This window comes from Syngnathoides biaculeatus, chromosome 17 (genome assembly GCF_019802595.1).
Source record: "Syngnathoides biaculeatus isolate LvHL_M chromosome 17, ASM1980259v1, whole genome shotgun sequence".
In the NCBI taxonomy this organism is placed as follows: domain Eukaryota; kingdom Metazoa; phylum Chordata; class Actinopteri; order Syngnathiformes; family Syngnathidae; genus Syngnathoides; species Syngnathoides biaculeatus.
In genome coordinates, this window is record NC_084656.1 from 10,161,707 (window position 1) to 10,187,015 (window position 25,309).

General features: G+C 43.6%; 2 protein-coding genes across 14 annotated transcripts in view; one reads left to right on the top strand and one right to left on the bottom strand.

Annotated features, from left to right (window-relative positions):
* The window catches only part of add1 (adducin 1 (alpha)), a 29,437-nt gene extending 18,692 nt beyond the window's left edge, over positions 1–10,745 (bottom strand). For 3 of the 7 annotated variants that reach the window (XM_061801097.1, XM_061801100.1, XM_061801101.1), the window contains exons 1-10: positions 10,573–10,743; positions 4,925–5,136; positions 4,321–4,483; positions 2,460–2,611; positions 2,301–2,381; positions 2,066–2,215; positions 1,683–1,826; positions 1,468–1,566; positions 345–518; positions 17–268 (exon numbers count right to left, since the gene is read on the bottom strand). In XM_061801097.1, coding sequence (XP_061657081.1) covers positions 17–268; positions 345–518; positions 1,468–1,566; positions 1,683–1,826; positions 2,066–2,215; positions 2,301–2,381; positions 2,460–2,611; positions 4,321–4,483; positions 4,925–5,122 — 1,413 coding nt within the window. In that variant the 5' untranslated portion in view covers positions 5,123–5,136; positions 10,573–10,743. Of the gene's footprint in view, positions 1–16; positions 269–344; positions 519–1,467; positions 1,567–1,682; positions 1,827–2,065; positions 2,216–2,300; positions 2,382–2,459; positions 2,612–4,320; positions 4,484–4,924; positions 5,137–10,278; positions 10,398–10,572 lie in introns of those variants that run through there. The other 4 variants (XM_061801098.1, XM_061801099.1, XM_061801095.1 and 1 more) reach the window with 3 other exon arrangements.
* Positions 10,746–11,150: 405 nt separating this feature from the next.
* The window catches only part of sema4d (sema domain, immunoglobulin domain (Ig), transmembrane domain (TM) and short cytoplasmic domain, (semaphorin) 4D), a 58,825-nt gene continuing 44,666 nt past the window's right edge, over positions 11,151–25,309 (top strand). For 2 of the 7 annotated variants that reach the window (XM_061800823.1, XM_061800819.1), the window contains exon 1: positions 19,609–19,952. The gene's annotated coding sequence lies outside the window, so the exon portion shown is untranslated. Of the gene's footprint in view, positions 11,185–11,954; positions 12,034–19,339; positions 19,481–19,607; positions 19,953–25,309 lie in introns of those variants that run through there. The other 5 variants (XM_061800824.1, XM_061800820.1, XM_061800821.1 and 2 more) reach the window with 4 other exon arrangements.

Consider the following 25,309-nt stretch of genomic DNA (forward strand, 5'->3'; position numbering starts at 1 on the left):
TTATGTTCGTCCACACCTTAGGCTTCGACTTGGGGCTGCTGCTATCGGGCCCGTCCTCGCCGGGCTCATCGAGCCGACTGCCGGCATTGAGCCAGCGGGTCTTGTCGCGCTGGCCGCGCTGGAAGCTGTGTTTCATTGGGGAGCGAGCGCCCGAATCGCTGTCCTCGCCGTAACAGTAACTGGCAGAGTGGGCGTTCTCCACATCACTGTACTTTTTACCTTTGTCTCGCAATGCTGGACAGCGGTAAGGATACCCGGTCCTGTAGCCCTAATAGGAACCAGACCACAACGATTAAGGGTGTATTCTGTGAAACTCAGGACTCCTTCATTTCCGAATGACATACCAGGTTGTCGAGCATTCGCATGAGCGCTTCAAACTCTTGCTCCCCGATAAGCCATTTAGGCTGGGCAGAGGACCCATCACCAGGAGGCTCTGGAACGCGAGGACGGGACTTGTATTTTCCGGGGTCAAGCATCACCAGGTTATCTGGGCCTCCAGCGCTGGCCAGTGTTCGCACCTACAAAAAATATACAAAACATAATATAAAATGCATTAGACCCCTGTCAATTGCAGTTGAAAGGGACCCACCTCTTCATGAATAGTGAAATTGAGAGCCATTAAAACTACATTGGAGTGGGATTAGTGAATAAACATGGATATACCCCCAATAGGTGGTTTAGGGGTTGGTTTAACCCCCCAAAAAAGACTTTTTTATTGAATTGGAGGGAAAATAGTCTGCAAACAGGTGAATACACAGGTGCTGAACCACAAATATGCGGCAGCCCACTATATCACAAAAACAACAGATGTGTATTTCATTAGGCACACGGTTACAAGCTAGTACTGTAACTATGTTGTTCAAACAGTGCTTTAGTCCGTTTGACCCCCATGCTCATGGCTAGAGTGAATGCTCAACTGCATGCTCAAGACTGGGACACTTAACCTGCTCTGGCATGCTAGGAAGAGATGAGCCATTGCCTGGCATGATTGGTCATACACACGGCCTTATCCAATGTGGACATGTCATCATTGCTGAAATGCAATCGTTACACCGTGCTGAATAGAAATTAAAGTGATGGCAAATTATAAAAAAAAAAAAAAAAAATCCACTCCACAAATAGGAACATGCAAACACACACATTATAAATTTCATTTACATGCTATTCATGATAACGACAATGTTGTTGCACCACATGAAATCAAGAGGACTATAACTAATCCCAAGTCAAAAATGTCCACAGCATCACTCTTTTTTTCCCATTTATACAAGATTACCTCCACCAAGCATAACAGAAACAAACAAAAACTATTTAATAATCCACAGTCAATGAAAACTGCCCCATTGTACAACAGAAATCAACTGAACTACAGATAAAACCACAATGAAATTTTGGATAAAATAGAAGAAATAAAGATAGAAATGAACAGATAAACCAGAAATATTCCATTAAATTAAAAAGTTTTACCTGAATCTCACAGGCATTGACCAGGTTGTGGATGTAATAGAAAGCTTCCTCCACAGTTTCACCCATAGACACCAAGCCATGGTTCCTCAGAATGAGTACCTAAGGTGACGTGAAGACATTTAAAGCAGCAAAGGATGAATAGTAAAAAAAAAAAAAAAAAAAAAGAAGATAAAAAATGCATACAATGACCCACATAACTTGGTGGGAAGTGGTACCTTGGCATTTTTGCCCAAGTTCTTTTGGATGACTGTGCATTCCTCATTATCCACCAGTATACCTTGGTAGTCATGGTACGCCACCTCTCCCAGGGCAAGAGCCTCAGGGGAAATGGGTAAGAGGCCACATTTCATAGCAGACACCTGGAATTGGAATGAACAAACATTTGTGATAAGCTAATGTTGTGCTGTGAAAACCGCCAGTCTCAACAACTGTTTTGTGCATCCCGTTATGTTCACACAATTTTGTATCAATTGGGTGAAGCTGTTCATGGGCTTCTTTTATCCACTTTCCCAGGGACCGCTACTGATGGGGTTATGGGCAGAGTCGGAGTCAGGACCCCAAAAATGAACATTTCCACTGGCATAATTTTCAGACTTACCGCTGCACCTGCAGCAGTGTGTATATGGACGATGCAATTGACATCTGGCCGTAGGGCATAGATGGCGGCGTGCAGATTGAATCCGGCCCTGTTGACACCAAGGTTGGTGCTTCCCCGATCCACAATCTCACCAGAGAGGTCAATCTTCACCTGATGAGGAGATGATTAAATGTATTAATAAAACAGAGCAGAAATCAGATAAACATCAGAGCAGAAACAGTAAATCACGACTCACCAGACTGGATGCAGTGACTTCACTATACAGGAGCCCCAAAGGGACGATAAGGAAACGGTTTTGGTCTGAGCTCACCCTTACCTGGAGGATAGGGAGTAAAACGCATTACATCAAGAGTTCCACTCATTGTTATTGATGTTTGACTGTATCTCATCTTACTGTGAGATGGTTATATATGAGCTGCGACCAGCCAAACAGGTCAGTGAGTCGGTAGAAAGCTGCCAGCTTGCATCTGAGAAGCTTCTCGCCTTTGTCATATGAGATGGAATCTGAGCCGCGTAAATCATTCACTGGAGTCACCATACCCAAACCTGAAAGAAGGAAAGGGTTCCTATTGGCACAAAATGGGTAGGAGAAATATGACCATACACATATACAGTGCGCCCTTGCCCATCGGATGGCTTCCGCGTCGGGCTCGCCGGCAAAAGCTGATGCATCGGCTCGCCAGAGGAGGCTGCCGCGTCGGCTCGCGGACGGCAGTGGCTATGAACAATGCTGCCGGCAATGGCGCACTCAGCCGCGTGCGACGACAAAACTGTTAAGCGGCCTGGGTCAGCGCCGTGATAAGCCAACTCGGCGCCGAAATTGAGGCACCGTGTCCACCGGTCACGGCTTTGGCGAAGGCTGCCGCGTCGGCTCGCGGACGGCAGCGGCTATGAACAATGCTGCCGGCAATGGCGTACTCAGCCGCGTGCAACGACAAGGCCGTAAAGCGGCCCGGCTCACCGCTGTGATAAGCCACCTCGCTGCTGAAAATGAGTCACCCAGGCCTAAGCCGCGTCCGCCGGTCACACGGCTGACTGCGCCATTACCGCCAGCGTTGTTCATAGCCGCCGCCGTCAGCGATGAACAACACCGCCGATTATCGCTGCCGACAACGCTGTAAAACGGCCCAGCTCAGTGCCGCGATGAGCCACCTTGCTGCCACCCCAGCCAAAGCCGTGATCGGCTCGTCACACCCAGGCCGCGGCGCTGTGATCGCTTGCAGCTGAGTACGCAACATACTGTAATACTGTCGGGGAGTCTGTTATTAGTTAGAAGTGATCCGTATACCATCTAAATAAGGCTGAAAACAATAGGGTAATATTGCCCCGGATACTTCACTCGATTGTGAGATGTTCTATTCTTCAAAAAGAGCTTCCAAGTCTGAAGGGGTGTGTCCCACAGTAGGGGTCACAGCGTGTTTTCAATGGCGAACGTCCGGGGTGACATAACGGACAGTAAATACAGCCAATATGGCGACCACATGGATGTCGAATAAGACTTCCGCAATTTTGCGAATGGATGACGTGCTCTCCGCTCAGATTTATTTTTTTCGTGTAGACATTGAAGTGAATGTTATATGTATTTTTCATTTCAATATCTATTTTAGAATGTTTATAGGGATGACACTTGACCTTTAAACACTGGTTACACTGTTCGCGTGCATGCCAGCAAGTGTTTTAGCGTATATGTAAGATACCGTATGATGGCGCTCACGAGGCAGTGAGGAACAATTGCAGATTACATGTGCAAGCAGAAGAAGCTTACAATGCCCCACACACTGCACGTGTAGGCATGTCATTACTTACGATGTACAGACTCACGGTGTCAAATCAAAATGAATAACATACCTAGCAAATAATAAAACAAATAAAAGAATGATTCACAATATGATAGACACAAAACATGCACTTTAAACTATTTACATGCTCGCAGCATGCTTTGCAGCACAATGGGGTGCCGCAAAGCATGGTGATGCTATAAATCACTAAATGGTTTAGATCCTGAATACATGAAAGAAATGCTCATGGAATACAAACCCAGTTGGGCCCTGAGATGGACTGACTCAGTTCTAATAATGGAGTGCAGAGTCCAAAGCAAACATGGTGAAAGAGCATTAGTTTCAGTTTTTGGTTTTGGTGGGGAATTCTCTTCCCAGTGCGCCAATAATTATCACTATATTTAAATTTTGTTTTGGCAAAGAAAAAAAAATGATGGTTTTAAAAGCACAGTCTAGAAATGCCTCGGGCAGACTTACTCATGTTGAGTGCTGCCATACCACCCTGCGGCGCGGCGGGATACATGGAGGGCATGCTGGTGGTCATGAAGTCAGCAATCTGTTGCAGCGCCAGCAGGCTGGTGGGCGTCTTACCCTTCTTCAGCTGATCTTGAATCATGGACTCCAGTTCATCGCAGAACACCTGCAAAGTGGGGAAAAAAGTGGAAATACAAGATTATTCCTCAATAAATATATAAGAGCTTGTCACACATCAGAATAGAATGTTACTGAAACAAGAGAAGTTTGTCTATGTGCTGAGAATTCAGTTGGGTATACTCACTTCGCTAGTGAGGAATCATCATGTGATTTATTTGGAAGGCTGTCCATTTTTATACTTACATAGTTAAAATTTCAGCAGAGAGTGAGAGCTAAACGAACAATCAAATGTTTTAATATGGTGTGTTTTGAACGAGTTTTTCCCCTGCCTGGCAGAGTCGATACTACACCTTGATCATTGGTTTAGACAAGGGATGGACTATAAGGAAAATTAATTTGTTTCTGATAAACAGCACATGATTGGTAGAGGTTGTAGACATGCATGATTGGGGTGGTACTGTTTTTTCCAGCTAACACTCCTACTGACCGGGCTCTGCAGTATCATGGAGACCCGCTTCTTCTGCTCCATCATGTTGAAGTCCTGGCGCAGGGCAGGTGCCATATTCCTCTCGCGGTGGTACTCGGGGCTGCTCTCGTCCACCAACCGGTCAAAATAGCGCTCCTTGTGAGGGGCAGTGGCGGGAGGATGGGCCGTTACCACACCGGGACCTGAGTCGCCGTTCATCCTGACCTGGCCTCCTGCGAGGGACAACGAAAGACACATGAAGGACAAACGTGTTGCATTTCTTCATTTGTTCTTTGGCTTTGTTCTGACAAATACAAGTAAAAAGGAAAATATTTACATCTGAAAAGGTCTGCCCCCTTCTTGTCACCTCTCCATTAGATGTCTGTTACTTTCAAAAAGTGAGTCGTTTTAGTTTATTTTAACATATTGCTGAATTACCTTGGCAATTGATTGGTGTTGTACTGGATTGACTCTTATTAGCCAAGACAATTTTTACATAGTTGGCAAATGAAGATGATTCTGATGAGAGTTGTGTTGTATGGCAATGAAGAATGTAAAAATGGTTGTAATGAAAACCACAAAGTTGAAAATAAAATGCAAAAAAAAAAAAGACGCTGGTTACTCAGTATAATATGTGCAGCACAATAAATTGAATGTCATGTGGGGTGGGTAGTGGGGTGTTCTGAGTAACTTGAAAAGTACCGGAGAAACCTGTAAATGATCTCCACATTTTTTTGTCTGTCTTGAATATCATCAAACAGTGAGTAGTTTTATCCTATTTTTATTTTCTTACTTTCTCATTTTTTTTAAGCTCTCAGTGGCATGAGGCACAAAGCCGCAATTGCGATTTCTTGTAATTATTATTAGTTTTATTTGAGACAGGTACTTATATGATGGGGTATCCATTTAGTAACATATGCTTCAATCTCATCTATAGTCCTGAGATGTGCAAAATATACACGGGACCAAGTGAAGAGTACAGTACAGTAAGATGCTGATGGCGTAATATATACACGTTCAAGTCAGCATCCTGTCATCAATTTAAATTGCTATTTCCTGTCATGAGACTACCCTGAGAGGTTGCCATTGAGTTTCACTTTTGTGAAATCAAGACAAGGCAAATAAAACAAACAAAAATGAATATAACATTGTGGTTTGCTTAGATGAGATGGGGACGCAAGCTAGCAGACCATTAAACCAATAACTCTGGCTAACTTGTGCGAGTGCAAGCATGCAAGGCTAATGAGCTTTGTCCCACAACAGGGAATCAATAATACAAAATGTTCAGCCAAAAATTCCATGGCAACACTGCACTGAACCAAAACAATCCAATTCTCTGTCCTGACTCACTTATTAGATTTCAACACAAGTCTGGTCACTTAAATTAAATAGCAGTCTAAGACCAACACTCCAACCAGATCTGCCACCGGGCGTGTGTGTAACTTAATCATAAAAAGTGTTCAGTGTACTTTCCTCATCAGGTGGCCTCTGCATCGTATTGATAGGTTGCCAGCTTTGCACAAAGTAAATTTGAAAAAATAACATTAAAAAAACAAAACAAACTGCAGGGTAACATGAGAATGTAGGTTTTCAAATGTTAACAGGAAAGACTTGACAATTCATGTAGTTCAACTCCAAGTCTTCTCTTTCATAAATTTTAACCACCCAAATAGGAGTTCTTATTGATGACATAGTCAAGTCATCTGACTCGAGAACCCCATTGGCACTTTAGTAGATAACTTCGTTTTGCAGTTATGGAGCATAAGGTAATAAAAACAAAAAGACGCTCGCATCACACTGAAGGCACACATTGATACCTTATAGTACAGTCAAGGGGTACACAATTCTCAAATGTAACTGTTAGCAACTATACTGTCAGATGACCTTCTCACAACTACTCATCTTGCCTCAGAAACGTAGCTGCAGGCAGGCGGGGCTTTTGCGCATCACCAGTCCACTTTGAGAGCGTCATATCTATGGAGGGACAACATGTTGCCGTGGAAACAGCCCGGTTTTGTGAAGATTACTGTTATGTAAGAGCAGCTGTGCGCTAAGATTGCACCAGTGAAGTCGGTGCGAACAAGACACATACTGCTAAATTGTATCACTAAACATGCATCGATAAAAAGGAAACAGAAAAAGGGGCATTCAGCTGGACTGGACATAGAAAAGAAGTGAAGGTGTGGTGAAAAGCTGATGCAGCACCCTCCAAATTAATGGTTTATGACCTGACATGGAAGGGGCGGGGTTGGAGGGTGGGGGGGTCGACTACACGGGCCCACTCCAAAACATGGACTTCTTGGCAAGACTCAGTGGCCTGCAGAGCTTAGTAGCTCAAGCCAAAAGATGAACAAGCGGAGGCGGTTTGCAATCTAAAAAAAAAATATGCATATTAGGTTAACCGAAGACTAAATTGTCCATTGGTGTGAAGCTTTTCAGTCAATATATACACTATATGACTGACTGGCATTCAGTCCAGGGTGCCTTTCGCCAAATGTCAGCTGGGATACTCTAGCTGGCCAGCATGCCTAATGAATAAAGGTGCTATTGAAAAATGGATGGATGAACGGAAAGGAGGACCAAATTTTGAACTGCACTGCAGTAAACGGCGTGGTAAGAGTAGGAGTAGAGCAAACATACACACAACAGCCATGCATAAGTGATACGTGTAGTGCCTGTAGTGGTGGCAACGCACAGACAAAGTGACACAGTCCTGTCCTGTCCAATCCAGAGAAATCTCCGAAGGGCTGATCTACATGCACCATGAGCAGGGGCCAAATGGGACTTTCCAAAAACAAAGTGTGATAATAAACATGGAACTTGTAATCCTACTGCAATGTACAAAAGTGTCCGCTCAGTTTGATATAAATGATACAATCCAACATTAAGTGTGGAAGCATTTTTTTTTTTAAACCAATAAATGCCAATACAAACAGCCTGAAGTGCAACGGCTAATGACTGACACGAAGTGGAAATATTTCCCATCCTGCACCATCCATCCATTTTATGAGCCGCTTTTACTCACGAGGGTCACAGGAGTGCTGGAGCTAATACCAGCTGTCATCAGGCAAGAGGCAAGGTACACCCTAAACGGTTCCCAATCAATCGCAGGGGACATGGAGTCAGACAACAGTCACACCATTCTTGTCTTGTTCATTAGCCATGGAACACGCCTACACAAATACTTTTTACTTAGTAACCACATCGTTAAGGCCTCATTACGATGCCAAAATAAGTGCCCTCTCGCACAATCACATCCGTCAGCGGGAGCCTCAGTCACTCGGTGGTCTTTTGATATAGCGCTGTATATATCTGAAGGCCAATAAAGTTATTAAAAAAAAAACATGTCGGCAGTGTAATAATCACACTACAGGACAAATGTCTTCTTTCATAATTCCACTGTCAGACTACTGAAAAAAAAACCTTATATTCTGACACCAACCCATCCCGTTTTTGAAGATCTTACACTACACTCTTACGCCCCTTTTATTTCCTCAACCTGTCTAATTTCTTCTGCTGATCCATGTCACGGAGGAAACTTAACTCGTGTTAAGGCGTCACTGTATTCTCTTTACACTTGGAGGCCAATTACTAATCCAATAAAATTCACCTACACAAATTACATTTGTGTAATTTTACATTACAACTAAATTTACTAAGACAAATGGCATGCAGCTAGCAGAAAACCGTTTCCAATTTGAGTTGTTTTAATTCATCTATCGTCTATTTTCTTCTGCTCATCCGTGTTATGGTAGCGGCGGTAGAAACTCAAGATAATCCCAGACTCCTCTTTCCCAAGCCACTTTGTCCAGCTCTTCCCCGTGAGGGGTCCCCATGGAATTCACAGAGCAGCCAGAAGACAGTTTCTCAGGCAAGTCCTGAATAACGATGAATTTTCCGATATTTCGAGCGATGAACAATATTCTGAAGGGTCCTACGAAGATGGTGAAGAATATGAGCTTTATAAAGTTGTTAATGGTTATCAATTTGAGCGAGTTAAACAGCACACACGTTCAAATGCAGACGAAATAGCTGGCCATCAAGAAGGTCCCGAGCACGTAGTCAGACCCATGGAGCAGGATATGCCTCGTGCTGGAAACATGGACTGGTGAAGACTTGTGAAGTTCTTGTTTGGTTTAGTCAGTCATAAACTGATAAACAGTAAAGGCTTCGCTATCCTGACTGTAGGATAAACGAAGCTTTCGGTCTTAGATTTATGCAAACGTTGTGTATTTAGTAAATAGGTATGCAGCCACCCGACCATTCATTGTACAGTGCGATGGATCTGCAGTACGATGGGTTTACCTGTAGTGACGTCAGAGGTCAAAGAAAAACTTGGTCAAAGTTCGTGGACTTTAATTCATAAATACTTAAATATTGAAAAGCTTATGTATTTTACGGGACAGTTGAACATACATTTTCATCTAGATAACATAATTTGTGTTAGAAATTAGACATTCCATACACTTTAAGGGGCTTGTTACTACTCCATGGTTCCAGAGGATCCTCCACAGGATAGAGCCAAACAGCTTCTCAAAGTCCCAAAAACACACATGTATGAGTTGAATGAATTCCCATGCACCCTTGAGACCCTGCTGAGGGTGTAGAGCTGGTCCACTGTTTTAAAGCCAGGACAGAAACCACACTGCTCCTCCTAAATCTAAGAGTTGACTTCCCAATGGAACCTTCTCCAGAACCCCTCAAAAGAGCTACACAGGGAGGCTCAGGAGTGTGATCCCCCTGTAGGTTGAACACACCCTCCAGTCTCCCTTCCACTCCCACCTCAGTCTGCCAATCTATAGGCACTGTCCCCGACATCCAGTGATGTTGCAGAGGTGTGTCATCCAGGACAGCCCCACGACATCCAGAGCCAACTCCAGCCAGATGTTATCCACCGTAGAGGGCATACCAACAAGGATTTTTTTTTTTTTTTTTTAAACAATCTCAGTAACTTCAACCCTTGAGATAGGAGCACTGACTCAGTGTCCCTAGACTTTGGGAAGGCGTCTCAGTGTAATTGAGGTTTTATCATTTGGTAGTCAACTTCTCTTTTACACTTGCACGCCAACTGTGGCTTGACCTAGCAAAACACAGGCTGTTTAGGGTTTAAATTATGAGCATCTTTATTGAAATCAAGTCTATTAAAGATTAACTTGAGAATGTAATTAGTAAAGTAGTTTTAAACATGTTTAACCTCACTGCAGCCATTTTTTCCCAAAAGTGATAAGACTTGATTACTTATTAAATGTGCCGATTTAAATGGTGTAATTCACAATACGGGCTCACTATGATGTACGAAAAAAAAAAAACTACATCAAGAATTTTAAAATGTAGGAACAGTATTTGCGGAAAATGTAAAAATGATCGGCACTAACCCCAGCATCTTTGCACGATAACGCACGACAGGCCTACATCAGCGAATGATAAAATGGATTAATTAACAAAAGACTACGTTAGCCTTCTTGTAAAAATTCTACAGCAAAACGAATTCCTCGTCGACAGTGTTGGGGGGGGAGTGCACACCCACTTCCCTGCTGTCGCCATTGATCGAGCAGGAGGGATACATTAGCAAAACAACGTTAGCTTGCTCGTCCACATACGGCTAACAGAGAAAACATGCCAGAAGCCATGTTGCGCAGGGCAAACGAAAAATGTCTTTCAAAACTCACTCTTTGCAGACGAGGTGATTAAATGTAACCAGTGTCAGTCGAAGCCAAGGCAAGCAGACAACTTCCGCTATTTTTGTCCACAGAATGTATCGATACCAGGGTGAAATTTCTGCCACCCCCTCTCGTTGAATCGATCGTCCCCTTGTTTGGCTCCTCCCTGTCCACCAGCATCCCGATTTGGGGTGGGTAAACTTTTAATCTAAGTTTCTCATTGGTCAAACAACGGCATGTGACGGTACTGGTACGTCTGATTGGAGGATGTTTGCGTAGCCCCACCAATTGCAACGAAAGAGGCTTCGAGTGCGTTTCTTTAGGAGCATGTGACATTGCTTTGACGTCTGATTGGAAGATGAGCGTTTAAACCGCCCCACTGCGTTCGGTGCCGGTGATATTTTCTATCATGAATTAATTCATGTTGTATTATTTTATTTTTATTGGGATGGACCTGGTTTTAATAAATTGATTTTTGGAAAATTTTAAGTTGGTTAGGTATGGTATATGGTATTTAGAAACTACGGAAGCCGGGGGGGGGATATAGGCTAAGATGGCAAAAGATGACACGCTGTGGCGACCCCTAACGGGACAAGCCGAAAGGAAAAGAAGAAGAAGAAGGTAAGGTAAACTAGGATAAAGAGAGTGTGGCGGAGCAGCAGTAGTTTTTAGAGAAAGTTTCGTGTGCTGCCTAAAAGAAACCGGTGGCTTCTTCATTTCATTTTTTACAGTACGTATGTGAATTGTGCTATTCGATGGAGCACCCAGTCATCCCCCACACACTCATTGAATCACATTGCAAAATACCATAAAATGAATAGCTATGTCTATGGTATACTTTCAATTTGCATTGGATTTTTTTTTTGCACGCAACGCAGAATATCTGCAAAGAGACTACATCAGCGATGCACAATAGGGCACGCGAGCAGTTAAAAGGGAACATTGGCTGGCGTCCTTTTTTTATTTTTATTTATTTTTTTTTTGGCACGCGACCAGTCGACCAGTCGATGCGGTCGACGCATTGAGCACCCCTGGTGTAAACAAACAAAAAATAATAAATATGTTAGCCATCCACTAGAGAGAGCTGTCGACCACCTTATGAGAGCACGCTCGCTGCCGTGGCTTCGCTTGTTTTTCCTTTGACGTAACTCTGTCACTGTAGATTTCCAGTGACGAAAATAACATTTAATACCCATCTGCGCGCTCATTTAGCCATTCAAAACAACCTAAACATCAACTTGGATTTTTTTTTAAAAATGCGTTTTTTAAGGGAACGTGCTTTATATCTGTGTGACTTACCGCTAGATGGCGTTGCTCTGTCAACATTGTCATTTTGTTGTGGTTTAGTTGAAGAGTTTAACTCATCCACTGACAGTATTTATCTGTTTTAGACAGTGGCACAACACCTCAATTGAAGACTGAAAATGATTCAGAAATAGGTGGTGTACATCTGAGATGAGAGAGCCTCAGGTGAGAAGAGAAATATTTCCCCTTGTTATCATATCTTGTGTCCGTTCAACAGGAAGTGTGCATTATAGTGATACTTGAGCAGCTCAACAACAAGCTCGGCGAGGTTTGAAAAATGAGAAGAGCTTGGTTGCACATTCTCTTCATATGATTCAATCATTTTTCTTTTGCTTCAGTGCACAGGAAGTGTGGGAAACACTTTTTATAAGCCAATGTTACCAAGCTGAGGATCGGGGCCAAAATGGTTCCTGATTTTGAGAGGGTGAAGTAAACTGTAAAATCTATTCTTATGTCCCCTGGAGTTGCTATCATGTGTTTATGTCTCGTACCAGTCAATGTTTTCACTCTATGTGTTTAGTGAAAATTGATTTTGGTCTCTGGAGTCCCTTGACCAATGATTGTGTGAAATTTAAGTTCTAAAATCTTTAGCTGCCAATTTCGAAATACTGCAAGTGTATGTGAACTGTTCTGCCATATTCTGCTAATGAACATAACCACCCTGACAATGTCTTTCTCAACCTCTGAGTTGGGAGGTGCGCTGGCTGAAGTTCCAGAGCAAAAGAACCACTTTGAAGGCAGGGGCCAGAGCATTCATGTCAAAGCCAAGCATGTCAGGGCTGCTGCTTCGGCACACTGAAGCCCTACCTACCATTGTGTGTGTGTGTGGTGGTGGTGGTGGTGGGGGGGGGGGGTCATGTGTGTTGTAGGGTTCCTGTGCTAGAGTTCAGCAGCTGCATCTGATCAGCCGAATGACACCTGACTGCTCTTAAGCAACAGTGGGACTCCAACACGTCGCCAGACTGTCTACATCCTACGATGATTTTGTAGCCAAGCCATTTATTTCCTGAAGGCCTTGTGGTTTTGTTTGTAAGCCATTCTTGCTCTTTGTCCCCAATCTGCCATCTGCCTTCATTCCTTGCAAGCCTGTGCTCATCTCTCGCTGCCCTCTAACAACTTGGATTCCCACTCTGTCAGACTGATCGCTCTTGGAACGCTGCCAAACCTGGATCGAGCCCTCAGAGTACCTATTGTTTGCTTCAAACAAGCCCTGTAAAAATAAACATTCTTGCAGCTGCTATGCTGTCTCTCGTCTCTGTGTTTGGGTCCAACTCGCAACGTATCTGCGACAGCACAGTCTGGCCAGTGGGGATGGCTCGTGTTCACCAAATGGTGAATGGACAGAGCATGCTGTTGGGTCAACACGACCAAGCCCTTATCCTCCCAAGTGACAAGATACATGACTTCTCACAAACTTGAACATTCCTCCAAAATCAATTCACTTCACTCCAAACTTGCGCATAACCCCTGTTGCAGCATCCATCGCTCCCATTGACCCACTCACCCACCTAACACCTGAACCATACGTGTACACGCCAGCCCCTTACGACGGCAATCTAGGATGATACTCCCCACCCTCCAAGATTTATTCAGGGGTTCTGGAGAGGGGATTCTGTCTGCAAGTCGAGTCTCAGACAGCGATCTAGGATCTTGTGCCTTTTGGTTCACCAGTGTTCACTTGTATTTAAACAGCAACCAAAGTCATATTCGATTGAAAATGTCAAGATTGCATACCTCATCAGCTGTCATGGCGGCAATCCCCGAACCTGTTGGTGTCCACCAAGAGTGGGCATGATTTTTGAGTTGGTCCAATTTGGTGGCTTCAGTATCGCATCTCTGTTTTTTCAGATGTGGATTTCCAACTCTCACTGGAGCGGTTGGGAAGACAATCAGCACCTCCAAATCCAAGACCTCGGTCCTCAGTTGGAAAGGGGGTGAAAAGGCATGTCGTCTCCAGGACTGGGATAAGATCCTGTCCCAAGTGGATGAGTTCAAGTATCTTGGGGTTTAATTCATGAGTGAGGGAAGAATGGAATGGGAGCCCGACAAGCGGTTTGGTGCAGCGTCTCCAGTGATGTATCGGTTTGTTGTGGAAACAAATGAACAAGGCCAAAATCAAAGCTCTCAATTTACTGGTTCATATATGTTCCTACCCTCATCTATGGTCACAAGATGTGGGTCATGACTGAAAGAACAAGATCCCAGATTCAAGCAGCTGAAATGAGTTTCATCTGGAGGATGTCCGAGCTCTCCCTTACAGATAGGGTGAGAAGCTCATTCATCTGAGAAGGCCTCAGATTAGAGCCACTACTCCTCCACATTGAGAGGAGCCCGATGTAGTGGTTGGGCACTGGATTGACTGAAAACTCTAAATTGCCCATAGGTGTGAACGTGAGTGGGAATGTTTTTTTGTTCATATGTGGCCTGCAATGGGTAGCGACCTTTTTAGGGTTCCCTTTGGAACATTAATAGTCAGGACAATAGGGTGCGACCCCTTACTTTTGTGTTATATTCTTAGCCGGGGAAACACGAAGTGTCCTCTCGAGGCTGATCTCGTACCAACCTCTGTTGACCCTTGCCAGGTTGAGAATAATTGCACAGTCTGCCTTTGCAGCATGGATACTACCAGCTCCAGACGCTAAATATATCCAACTGGTGTGTCTGAAGCGCTCAGGCAAGGAAATCGTATACTTAGACTAGAAATCCACACCTTGCAGCATGATGCTCCATTCATTGTGGACATGGAGGCGGGGGTGGAGTGACCACTGTGATTAGAATTTTAAATCCTCATGGGTCAAAGTGTCACCTTTATGAATTGTACAGGGGATGTTTAAAGGAACATTTTATTTGTACATCGTTTAAGTCAGAGGTTTGAATTGAGATGTAAAAAACAAACCAGTCAGTTGTATTTGGAAAACTATTAACCCTTTCATACTGTAGATGAGACAGACAAGCACTTTGTGAATAAGGAGAGAAACACTTGAATAAAAACTTAAATTCAAGGTGATTGTTCAAATACTGTGTAGCAAGGAATTATGTTTGCAAGAAATCTATGCCTATTTCTCTACAAGCTACATCAAAAATTTGCCCATGAACAGCCCATCATCTTTCTTAAAGGTCAAGTGTCGTCCTTCCATTCTAAAATAGATATTGTAATGAAAAATACATATAACATTATTCCCTTCAACGTCTATACGAAAAAACAAATGTGATCGGCGAGTGCGTCATCCATACGCAAAGTTGCAGAAGTGTCGTTCTACGACATCCAAGTGGTCACCATATTGGCCAGACGCGCTGGCGAAGTGACGGAGCAGCCCGACGCCGTCCGACGCGCACATCGACACATTTAGCACGCCTGTCGTACGTACGCAAATCTTTTGTTACGTTATGAGAGACCGATTATGTGGTCCGCCCCAAACTATTATTTTTTCTTTGTAGCTGTATACACAGCTACCTGTCATTTGGAACCCACGAAGCTTTCGTCCTCTGCACCCGTTTAATCCATTTTTCATGACGAACCGGGTCTCTTGCAAACTTATGAAGGGTAAATCAATCCTCCCGAGTATTCGAGCAATGTCCAGCAATGCAACGAGCCGGCATTTTGGCGAACACGAAGGAAAAACGAGCTACCTTCCCTGAGGTAAAACTAATAGAAACAAACGAGTCCACTTGAGGGCAGTCCTGTCCTGTACGTCAATTCCTGCTTCTTGTCGAAAACAAGTCCCTCTGGAGGATTTTCATGGCGGGAGTTACAAAAAGCTGTATACGTCAAAATCATGTTTTGTGACGAAAAAACACATGGGTCCATGTCGGCTGCCGTTTTGTCATGAATAACATGATAAAAATCATGCATTTCATGACAGTGGCCCTTTAAGTTGTGGCCCACTCATTCAACCACAGACATTTTCCTTTGTGAGAGAGAGAGAGGGAGAGAGAGAGAAAGAAAGAGTAACATGGTTTACCTATCCTTGCACTAAAACAAAAGTTCATATGAGGTTATAATTATCACAGAATACATTTTATAAGTGCAACTGGGTTGGGGAGAGGTGTGTGTGAGGGTGGGCCGGTGACATGGTACTCATCAGTTGGCGTTTCGGCTTGGGCTTGATGTAGCATTGTTGAGGTGGTTATTTGAGGCTGTTCAGGTGGTTTGCACGTGGAGGTTTTGTTTTGGGGGGACCGTGCCAGACCTCAGCATTTTGGCGCGGGGTAGTGTCTTTGCACAGGTGCCGGTGATGTTTTTTTTTTTTATTTATAAATTCTCTGTAAATAGCTCTGTATTGTTTTATTTTATTTTATATTTATTGGGATGGATGCTGTGAAGGCTTTCCCAATTTTCATTGTTGGGGCATGGAGTTAGAATCTAGGATGCTGTCAGTTGTTGTTTGTGTGGGCTTTGTCCCATTTCATTGTTGTGTGGGGTTGCTGTGGTGGGTTTTACCTCAATGTTGACTTTTTCTGTCTTTGGGTCTTGTGATGATTTGGGGACTGGAGTGGGTGGTGCGGACCCTCTGTGCAAGGTGCGGCCGGCTATTTGCCCTGTAGGCTGTCACGGTGTTGGCATGGATGTGTTCTGTGGTTTCACTCACCTAATTAGCTGGGAGCTGGGTTCACTGAGACTCGATGCGGTGAGGACCAGGCTCAGGGCACGTTGGGCGCTGCACGTTGTGGCATTAGTCTTTGCGTTTTATGGTTTTGTTCTGGGTGTTGTGCTGTGGCAAGTCGTAATTGATTTAGGCAGGGTTAGGGCATGGTTTTGTTTGCCTCTGGTGCCGTTGAGTACCGTCTTTTTGCAGGCTCTTCTTTGTTCGTTCTCGTGGGTTTTTTGTTGGTTCCTGCCACTTCTTCTTCTTCGGTGGGCCGAGGTTTATGGGTTTCATTGGTGCTGGGGTGTCGGTCCTAGTTGTAGTCGATTCTTGATGCCCAGCCCTACTCATGATGGGTGCTTAGTTATGACTGTTTTTTGGGATGGTGGCAGGCTACACTGGGCCCTGTTGGTGTCTGGGGTCCCCATGCTGTCCGATGGGTGGGGGTGGTGGCTGCCATGGGTTCACTGGATGTGGGATGGGGGGGAGTCAGACGTGGAGGGTGGTGGTCCGGTGCCCCTGCCCTTATCCGTTGGAACTGGTCGGAGTGCTTCAATCAGATTTGGGACCACCCTGGGTTCTGGGAAGTTGGGGTTGTCCCCTTGGTTGGGTCTCCTGGTGGACTGAGTCGAGGGATGCAGGCTCCCACTCCCACGATGTGCCGGCACTGCAGCTTGGTACACCAATTGACTAACAAGCATGTTACATAGTGTTCATTCACTTTCAAGTTTGATAGAAACTGTAGACTTTAATTACTTGTGCTAGGATCACTAAAACAACACAGGTTATACAATCAACTCACAGGTTCCTACAGGTGTTAAGACATAAAAGAACCCCACCCCTCACTCACCTATAACACTGCCTTGCTCATTTTACCATATCCTGTCTTCTCTTTCTCTGTCCTCTCTTATCGGGTTCTCTTGGTTAGTTATTGCATGTCTTCACCAGGTCTCCCCCTCCAATCTACAAATAACTATTGTAATGTGACTTATGTTCAAATATCAAAAGTGTCTTGTCTCAGTATTTCTGTTGTAGTTTTCACTGCTAAGCCCCCTGTCCCCTTTCTTCCTCTGTAGTCTCCCCCAAAACCTTTCCGGTTTGACACATTTTCGACAAACAGAATAATTAAAAAAAATACAAATAAAGGATGCATTTCAAACTTCCCTGTTGCACAGCAAAACCGTTCCAGCACAAAGATATACAGATCCACAATTTTGTAAGGCTATGCAGATAAACAGGACAGGTTAATTAAAACAACGACAACACCAAAACAAACAGTGGCCGAAGACTTTTACACATTACTGTACGTGTCGTATCTTTGAAAAAGAAGCAGTCTGTCTCAGGTTGCAACAAATCATCTGCCCACCACTGATACTTCAGTGCACATTCCTTGGTCACCTGTTTCCTCTTAGCAGAATGTCAGTGAGTGAGTGAAGACAGAGTCAGCTGCTTTGCAAATTTGTCTTATGTCATTTGTCTGTAACCCTCAACTCACCAGTGGACGATAGTAAGGTAAACAATTTGTAGTTTTGGTCGTGATGCTCCTTGGAAGCACGTTTTAAGTGTACTTCTGGGTTCAGGTCACAGAGTGGTTAAAAAGCTCCTTGGTGGCAAGGTCCGGAGAGTGGATGAGATTTACCCAGAGTTCCTAAAGGCTCTGGATGTTAAGGAGCTTTCCTGGTTGACGCGCCTCTGCAACATCCTGTGAACATCAGGGACAGTGCCTCTGGACTGACTAACTATGGTGGTCTTCCCCTTTTTTAAAAGAAGGGTGGCTGCAGAATGTGTTCCAACTCTAGGAGAATCACACTTCTCAGCCTCCCGGGTAAGGTGTGTTCAGGGGTTCTGGTGAGGGGATTCTGTCTGTAAATCGAGTCTCAGATTTAAGAGGAATTGGGAGAAGGGTGTATTCCTTGGGGTGGTATAATATGGTGTACCGGAACCCTTAATAAGGACTGCTCAGTCCCTGTAAGGTCAGTGTCAATGTCATTCATGTCAATGTCATTCATCCTGCAAAAGGCTCAGAGTCGAGCGACTTCTCCTCTGCTAGAGAGGAGCCAGATGAAGTGGCTCGGTTATCTGGTTAGGATCCCCCCAAGGACACCTCCCTGATGAATTGTTCCGGGCACATCCCACCAGCAGGAGTCCTCAGGTATGACCCATGACACGGTGGAGGGACTATATTTCCCAGCTGGCTTGGGAACGCCTCGTGATTCGCCCAGAAGAGTTGTATGACGTGGCTGGGGGGGGAGAGTGATGTCCTAACTTCCCTCCTGAACCTTCATTCACCGTGACCCAAACTATAAGCGGAAGAAAGTGAATGGAGAAGAAGGCCTCGTTGGCCATTACCACTCATCACTGTGACTTACTCTAGATTTTTTTAAAAGCATGTCTAAATGAAAAGGAAAAAAAAAAGAGTATTGTCTCCTGGTGCCTTTCAATTCCTTTTCATGCATCTGGTGGAAGCAAACAGGAAGTTGATTTATTTAAGTCTGTCCAATTTTGAATCATTTATTTTACAGGGTACAAAGGACCCACTGAGGTAGATTCCCCCCATCTATGCTATAAAGATGTTACTGCATTCATGGTGCACACAGGAAAGGCCTTTAAGTAACACAAGCCTCATTCTATCTTTGTTACGCCCCACTACTCCTTTAAGGAAACTGTTGTGTAACCTTTGCCCCACCTACCCTGAGTCTCCAGACCCTTAGGGTATGTCCATGGGTCTGATTTCAGATTGATGAAAGCCAAACTATTTTGTTGCTTGCAACAAATTATGAAAGCCCGTGTTATGTGATGGTGGTTTACAACAGAAGTCATTGGCAAGACCATTCCTAATGTATTGGTCTCCTTTGACATGAAAATCCAAAGTTAAATGAATAGTAATGATTAGCACATCTGTTAGCACATCTGCCTCACGGTTCTGAAGACCAGAGTTCAAATCCTGGAGTTTGCATGTTCTCCCCTTACTCCGTGGGTTTTCTCCGGATACTCCAGTTTCCTCCCACATACCATAAATATGCACGGTACGTTAATTGAAGACTATTAATTGCCCCTAGGTGTGAATGTGAGTGCTAAAGGTTGTTTGTTTGTATGTGCCCTGCGATTGGCTGGCGACCAGTTCAGGGTGTACCCTGACTCTCGCTCGAAAATAGCTCAGAGAGGTTCCAGAACGCCCGCGACCCAAGTGTGGGGAAGCATTTCAGAAAAGGCGTGGATGTATCCTAGACGCAGGAATTAAATCTGTAAATTAAAATTTAACTGTATAAGTAAAGTTTGTGGTCGGCTGGAAGAGACCCTGCCCCCGCCCTCCTTGCCTCCTCCCCTCTGAGGGTCGCTTAGAGGTTCGGCCGGCAGTAACACACTTTTTCGAGTCAGTCTGGCTTTAGCCATAATGCGGATCCGCTAAGAGGCACATCCTCACCCAACTTTGTCACGCAGTTTCTTCTTTCCGGCACCGGGTTGACGAAGAAACCAGGGTAAAACAAGCCTTCCTTAGTGAGTTTAAGTTAATTGAAATCTACTTTATTCAAAATGTTTCTGTCTTTTTTTCCCCCCTGTCCCGTACTAGCTCGCTAGCTAGCATGTGTTTGGTGCTGCTGTTGTGTCTCGTTTAGTTGTGCACTTGAAGCCTGCACTTGTTGTTCCTCCCCTACGGAGAAGAGAAAAGTTGAGGAGTCGTTGTTGTTATCCTTTTTCCTGAGGCATCTCCTTTCGGAGTTAGAGAATACTTGGCAGCTTTTCCGTGTTTCCAAGTCATAAGTACGGAGTCTGGACTGTTAAAAAGGAAGAGTTTAAATGGGTTACAGGTAGGGGCGAGAAAAAAAATATACGCGGAGCATTTACTGGGCGTATTAGAAAAAGGCCAGATTAAAAAAATATTAACACTTTTTTTCAGAAAAAGAAATCATCCCCCCTACCCCCCATGAAAGTCACTTATGGAGTAAAAACAGAGTATTTTTTTCTGGTGTATTTCTTCAGACATCTTTTACCAGAAATGTCACATTGTTTTAATTTTACGAAATTTACATTATTTCAAGAATCGTGTTTTTCCCCTAGAGAAAACACTAGCAGCAAAATATCATAATAAAGATTGAAGTTGAAATTTTGCAAGGGCAAATGAAGCAGGAATTCTTTGTTAGATGGCTGAATTTCATTATTTGTAATGAAATTATAAAATAAGACAACACTGTAAATTACACAAAGTATTGAATATTCACTTCATGTAAATGTGTAATTAATAAACCAGTATAATACTGTATCAACTGTTAACCAGCAAACCTTTTCAGATTTACTGTATATTACTGGTAGTGGTGTATCAATTCATTCATTAAATCAGTGTATTTATTGTATTAATTATATACATATTCATCTCAGTGTATTCATTCATTTCTCAAAAATGGCCAAACAAAAGATGTAAAACAGAAAACGTTCAAGATAGGTGGGTGGCAGATTATCTTTTCACTGAAGTAAACAACAGATCTGTTTGTTTTGAATGCCCCTTATCAACTCCTTGTCAAGGACTGTCAATAGTTTAAAATTTGGGTTTTTTTGAAGGACATTTTTTTAATCGTGTTGTTGCCCTTTGCAAAAAGATTTACAGAAAAAGAAAGGTAGTTGCAGATAGATCAATAGAAGATACAAAACAACAAATACCACTTGTATCACAAATTGATTTCTCATGTGATTGTTATATTAGTTTAACTATTTCAGATTCAGTGTTTAAGAAAAATGTAAGTTTATTGACATGATAAAAATGTTGTTACATTTCTGCAGAGTTGGGGAAACATGACCCTCACAGTAATTTTTCGTGAAATATTGACTTTGATCAGAGATGATGTCCAAATTTTCTATTTTGGCCCACCGTGAATTTGAGTTTGACACCCCTGTGTAGCCTGAGAAGAGCAGGGGAGAAAGGATTCATCCTTAGGATGCCCTGGTGCTGATAGTTCGTGGGGATGCGGCGTGCCCTTCCAGTGATGCGGGAGCTAATCATGTTACCATGTGAATCCTGTGGTACATTTGGAATTTTCCTGACACTCTCACTGCGCTGTAAGGGTACGCTCGGAAATGACCTCGAAGCATCCAATGTACACTTCGGAAAGTCGGAGCCTTGTTGGAGTGTGCCGTTTGGTTATACAGAGCACTGCTCTTGGAGTGCTGGAGTGCACTCCTGATGCTCTGAATAAAGAGACAGAGCAGCCGGAGCGATATTTACATGCACAATTGAGAGATTCCATATGGTGGACGCATTGATGTATCTCTGCCAATGGCCACAAGCTCGTTCGTACATTGATCGAAATAGGAACATGCTCTGCCTCTCTGAACACTGCTGTCTGATTGATTGAGCATCATATTGATGTAGCCTTAAAAACTCAATAGAAATGATCTCTTAAAGTCTAGAAAAGAGCAGGGTTGTGGTGTAGTTTGAGTGCGTTGCAGCCTCAGGTCCTAATTGACCCCTCCGTACAGGGCACTTAACCACGCCTCCTGAAGTGACGTCACGCCACGTGCGCTGACGTCAGACAAACAATTAGCAAAATTATCGGCGCAGCAAGAAAAGAATAGAGCGAAACTGTCCGATTTACCGGCTGATTTGTCACTCGCATTCTTAGCTAACAGTGAAATATCGTTGAAAAGCAGACAGCAGGGCTTCAAGTATTTCAGCGAGCGGTATTTCAATGGGATTTACATGCATATCGACGGAGAAACCATTGATATTAGCGCGAGATCTTTCCAGAGTCAGCGGAAGACCGAGAAGCCACATAATATAATATATTATAACCCAAAGACGAATTCGTCATTGACAGTTTCCTATTTTCGTGTTACGTATCACACTTGTGTGCAGAATCTGTATGTGTATCTGTATAGCCGTTTGTGAACCGCCGTATGAAGGAAAAGAAGGCGAGGCTTGATTTACGAGTTGTTTCTTTCGTTTTCTTTGTGTAACGTCACGCGCTCCCCTCAATAATTATTCTTGAATTAGTGCCGAACCTACGTAAGTCCCGACCGAGTACGACAATCACTACTTTAGTGTCCTCAAACATCCTTCCTTCAGTCTTGGTGTCTCGGTGCACCTCGAAGGCTTTTAGGGCTGCTAGTCCGGTTTAGCTTAGCTCACCGCCGAACAGAGACACGTTTGTGCAGTCCGATCATCACAAAATATCGCTCAACACAAATCAAGTGTGACAATCATTCACACGTAGCTATATTATGCAAGCGAAGAACTGCTAATTCATCTTTATGAGACATGTATTGAAAATCAAATGTAGGGCATACCTTCGTGCTAACACAGTCTGGTTTAGCGTAGCCGCGAACAAAGGGACACGTTTGTGCAGTCAGATCATTGCAAAATATCGCTCAACACAGATCAAGTGTGTCAATCATTCACACGTAGCTATATTATGCAAGCAAAGAACTGCTAATTCATTTATATGAGACATGTATTGAAAATCAAATATAGGACTTACCTTCGTGCAAACATATCTGTTCCGGTTGATGGATTCAGTTGATCATGTGGTATTCCACAAAGTTTTATCCATCAAAGACATTTTTCGTACTCGGTTTTCGGTTTTGGAAAGGGTACGAATTGAACTCCACCAATTAGCCTTTCAGGATACCTGTCGTCACTATTATAAAGTCCGTGACTACACCTCTTAACCATATCTATTGTTAAAGAACCCAAATACGCGATAAAACGCCAACAGAAGCTATACTGGACCATCCAGCGTTGTCTGAGAAAACTGCGGGTCAAAAAAGGGGGCGTGGTTTATGCATATCTCTAGCCTCTGATTGGTCAGTGACGCGGATTGCGCAATTTCTAGGGAGGGGTCAATTGCTTCACCTCCATATATTTGCAGCTTTGTGGGCTATGCAGGGATGGGTGGTGTGGTGTGGGGGAAGCAGTGTTGGGGCTCATACAAACCGACTTCGGGGCCACCTTTTCTCCTTGAGCCTAGCTAAATGGAGCACTGCGCCCCGTAGACTCATCTTGACTAACATTTCAGCTAAGGCATGACATCGCTTTCCTTGTAGGGCTTCGTTTGTCATTCCACACCATCAAATTTATTTGCACTGGGTTTGCCTGCACCATATCTGGCACAGAGCGGTCAGTCCGGCCATGTCAATATGAGGGACTGTCAGTCTTCTCATATGGCACCCAGGGCAGTCAGGTTCATCGTAGTAGGGGGTTGGATACAGCGAAGTAGCCTGAACAGGATATTGCTCTGTGCTCTTTTACCAGCAGACAAATCATTAAACAGCTGGCCGGGCAGTTGAGACAGTTGTGCTGACATTGCCTTGGGTTAGACGTCGTGTTTGTGTGTTGTGAGTTTTTCATGGTGTCTTTTCAAAGGTTATAAAATACCAGTATGTGAGTGACAAGCATACTGTTTCTGTTTATGTCTCAGGTACTGATTTCCCCAACCCCTTAAAGGTTTGATTCTTGCAGATAAAACAAATTAGATGAGAGACTTGCTTGTTTAAAAAAATCTGTAGAGTAGCAATACCCTGAGAGTGTACAGTTGGTTGGGTCAGGGGGGCAACCTTTGGTCTTTTGATATTGAGCTGTGAGGTGCTGTATTCTTTCTACACAGCAGACATTCGTGCCCAGGCATACCACAAGACTGCTTTTGGCCTGTGGGTTGAGTTTTTAATTTTTTAAAAATATTTCCACACATGTGGAATTGGTCACAAATGAAAGATGGTGAAGGTTGACTTGGGGATGGGTGTAATGATTGATTGCTTCTCAATTTACTGTGTATTTAACCATCCATCTGTATGTTTTCTACATCACTTCTTAGTGTCATGGGTGAGTTGGAGCCCTTGGGTTATAGGCGAGTTACTCCTGGACTGGTTGCCTGTCAATAGCATAGCACACACTCTTTAAAATTTTTATATTGGACATGTAAAAAAATAAAGTTACCATTCACATGCACATTCACACAGTTTACCATGCATGTTTTGGGAATTTCGGAGAGGGCTGGAGTACCCAAAGAAAACTCACACAAGCAAACTCCACAGAGGCAGTCCTTAGCCAGATTCAAACCCAGAACCTCTTGACTCTGAGGGAGACCATAGCTAACCACAAATACTCCACTGTGCTACCCAATGCTTATCTTAGCACGACTGTTGAGTAAGGCAGTTTGAACAACATGGTGATAGCTGCAGGAAGTTGAGCTGTACATCCTTACTCTTCTTCACTATCGCACAACTCCTTTGTAAACAGGAGTTCAGAACATAAAGACCTTGAATTTCTTCCAATTGTTACTACAAATTATACCTTAGTATCAAAAATAGTTGATTTCACATGGTAGTTTTTTGGAAGTCCTATCAGAGACTAAAGATTCCTAGGCCTTGCTGACGACATGACTGAGTGCATTGCAAACCTTTGATGCATTGCCATAGACCGCCATTTTGGCTGTTTATACTAAATAAAGGATGAAGGAAGCATTTAGTGTTGCTGAGGACATGACACTGAAAGAGACTGGTAGTGGGCAGGAGGCCTGCATACAGTACATTCCGTTTGTTGTTGTCATGTTAGCGCCTCCTCCTATCTTTGTCTTACTTCCATGGTAACACTGATTATCTTACTTGTTGGTGGCAAATTTTAATATTCTCCCTGAAATTACTATGATTTAAATCATAACATTTTAAAATCGTATTACCATTTCAATTATCATTGATACCATATGTAGTGTAATGTGGAATGTGCAACTTTTTTTTCCAATCAGAATCAAAATCAGATTTGTTGGCCAAGTAGGCTACAACAGTGGTCACCAAACAACTGTCTGTGGACTGGTACCGGGCCGTAAGGCATTTGTTATGGGGCCGCAGAAAAAGAATGACCAATTTAT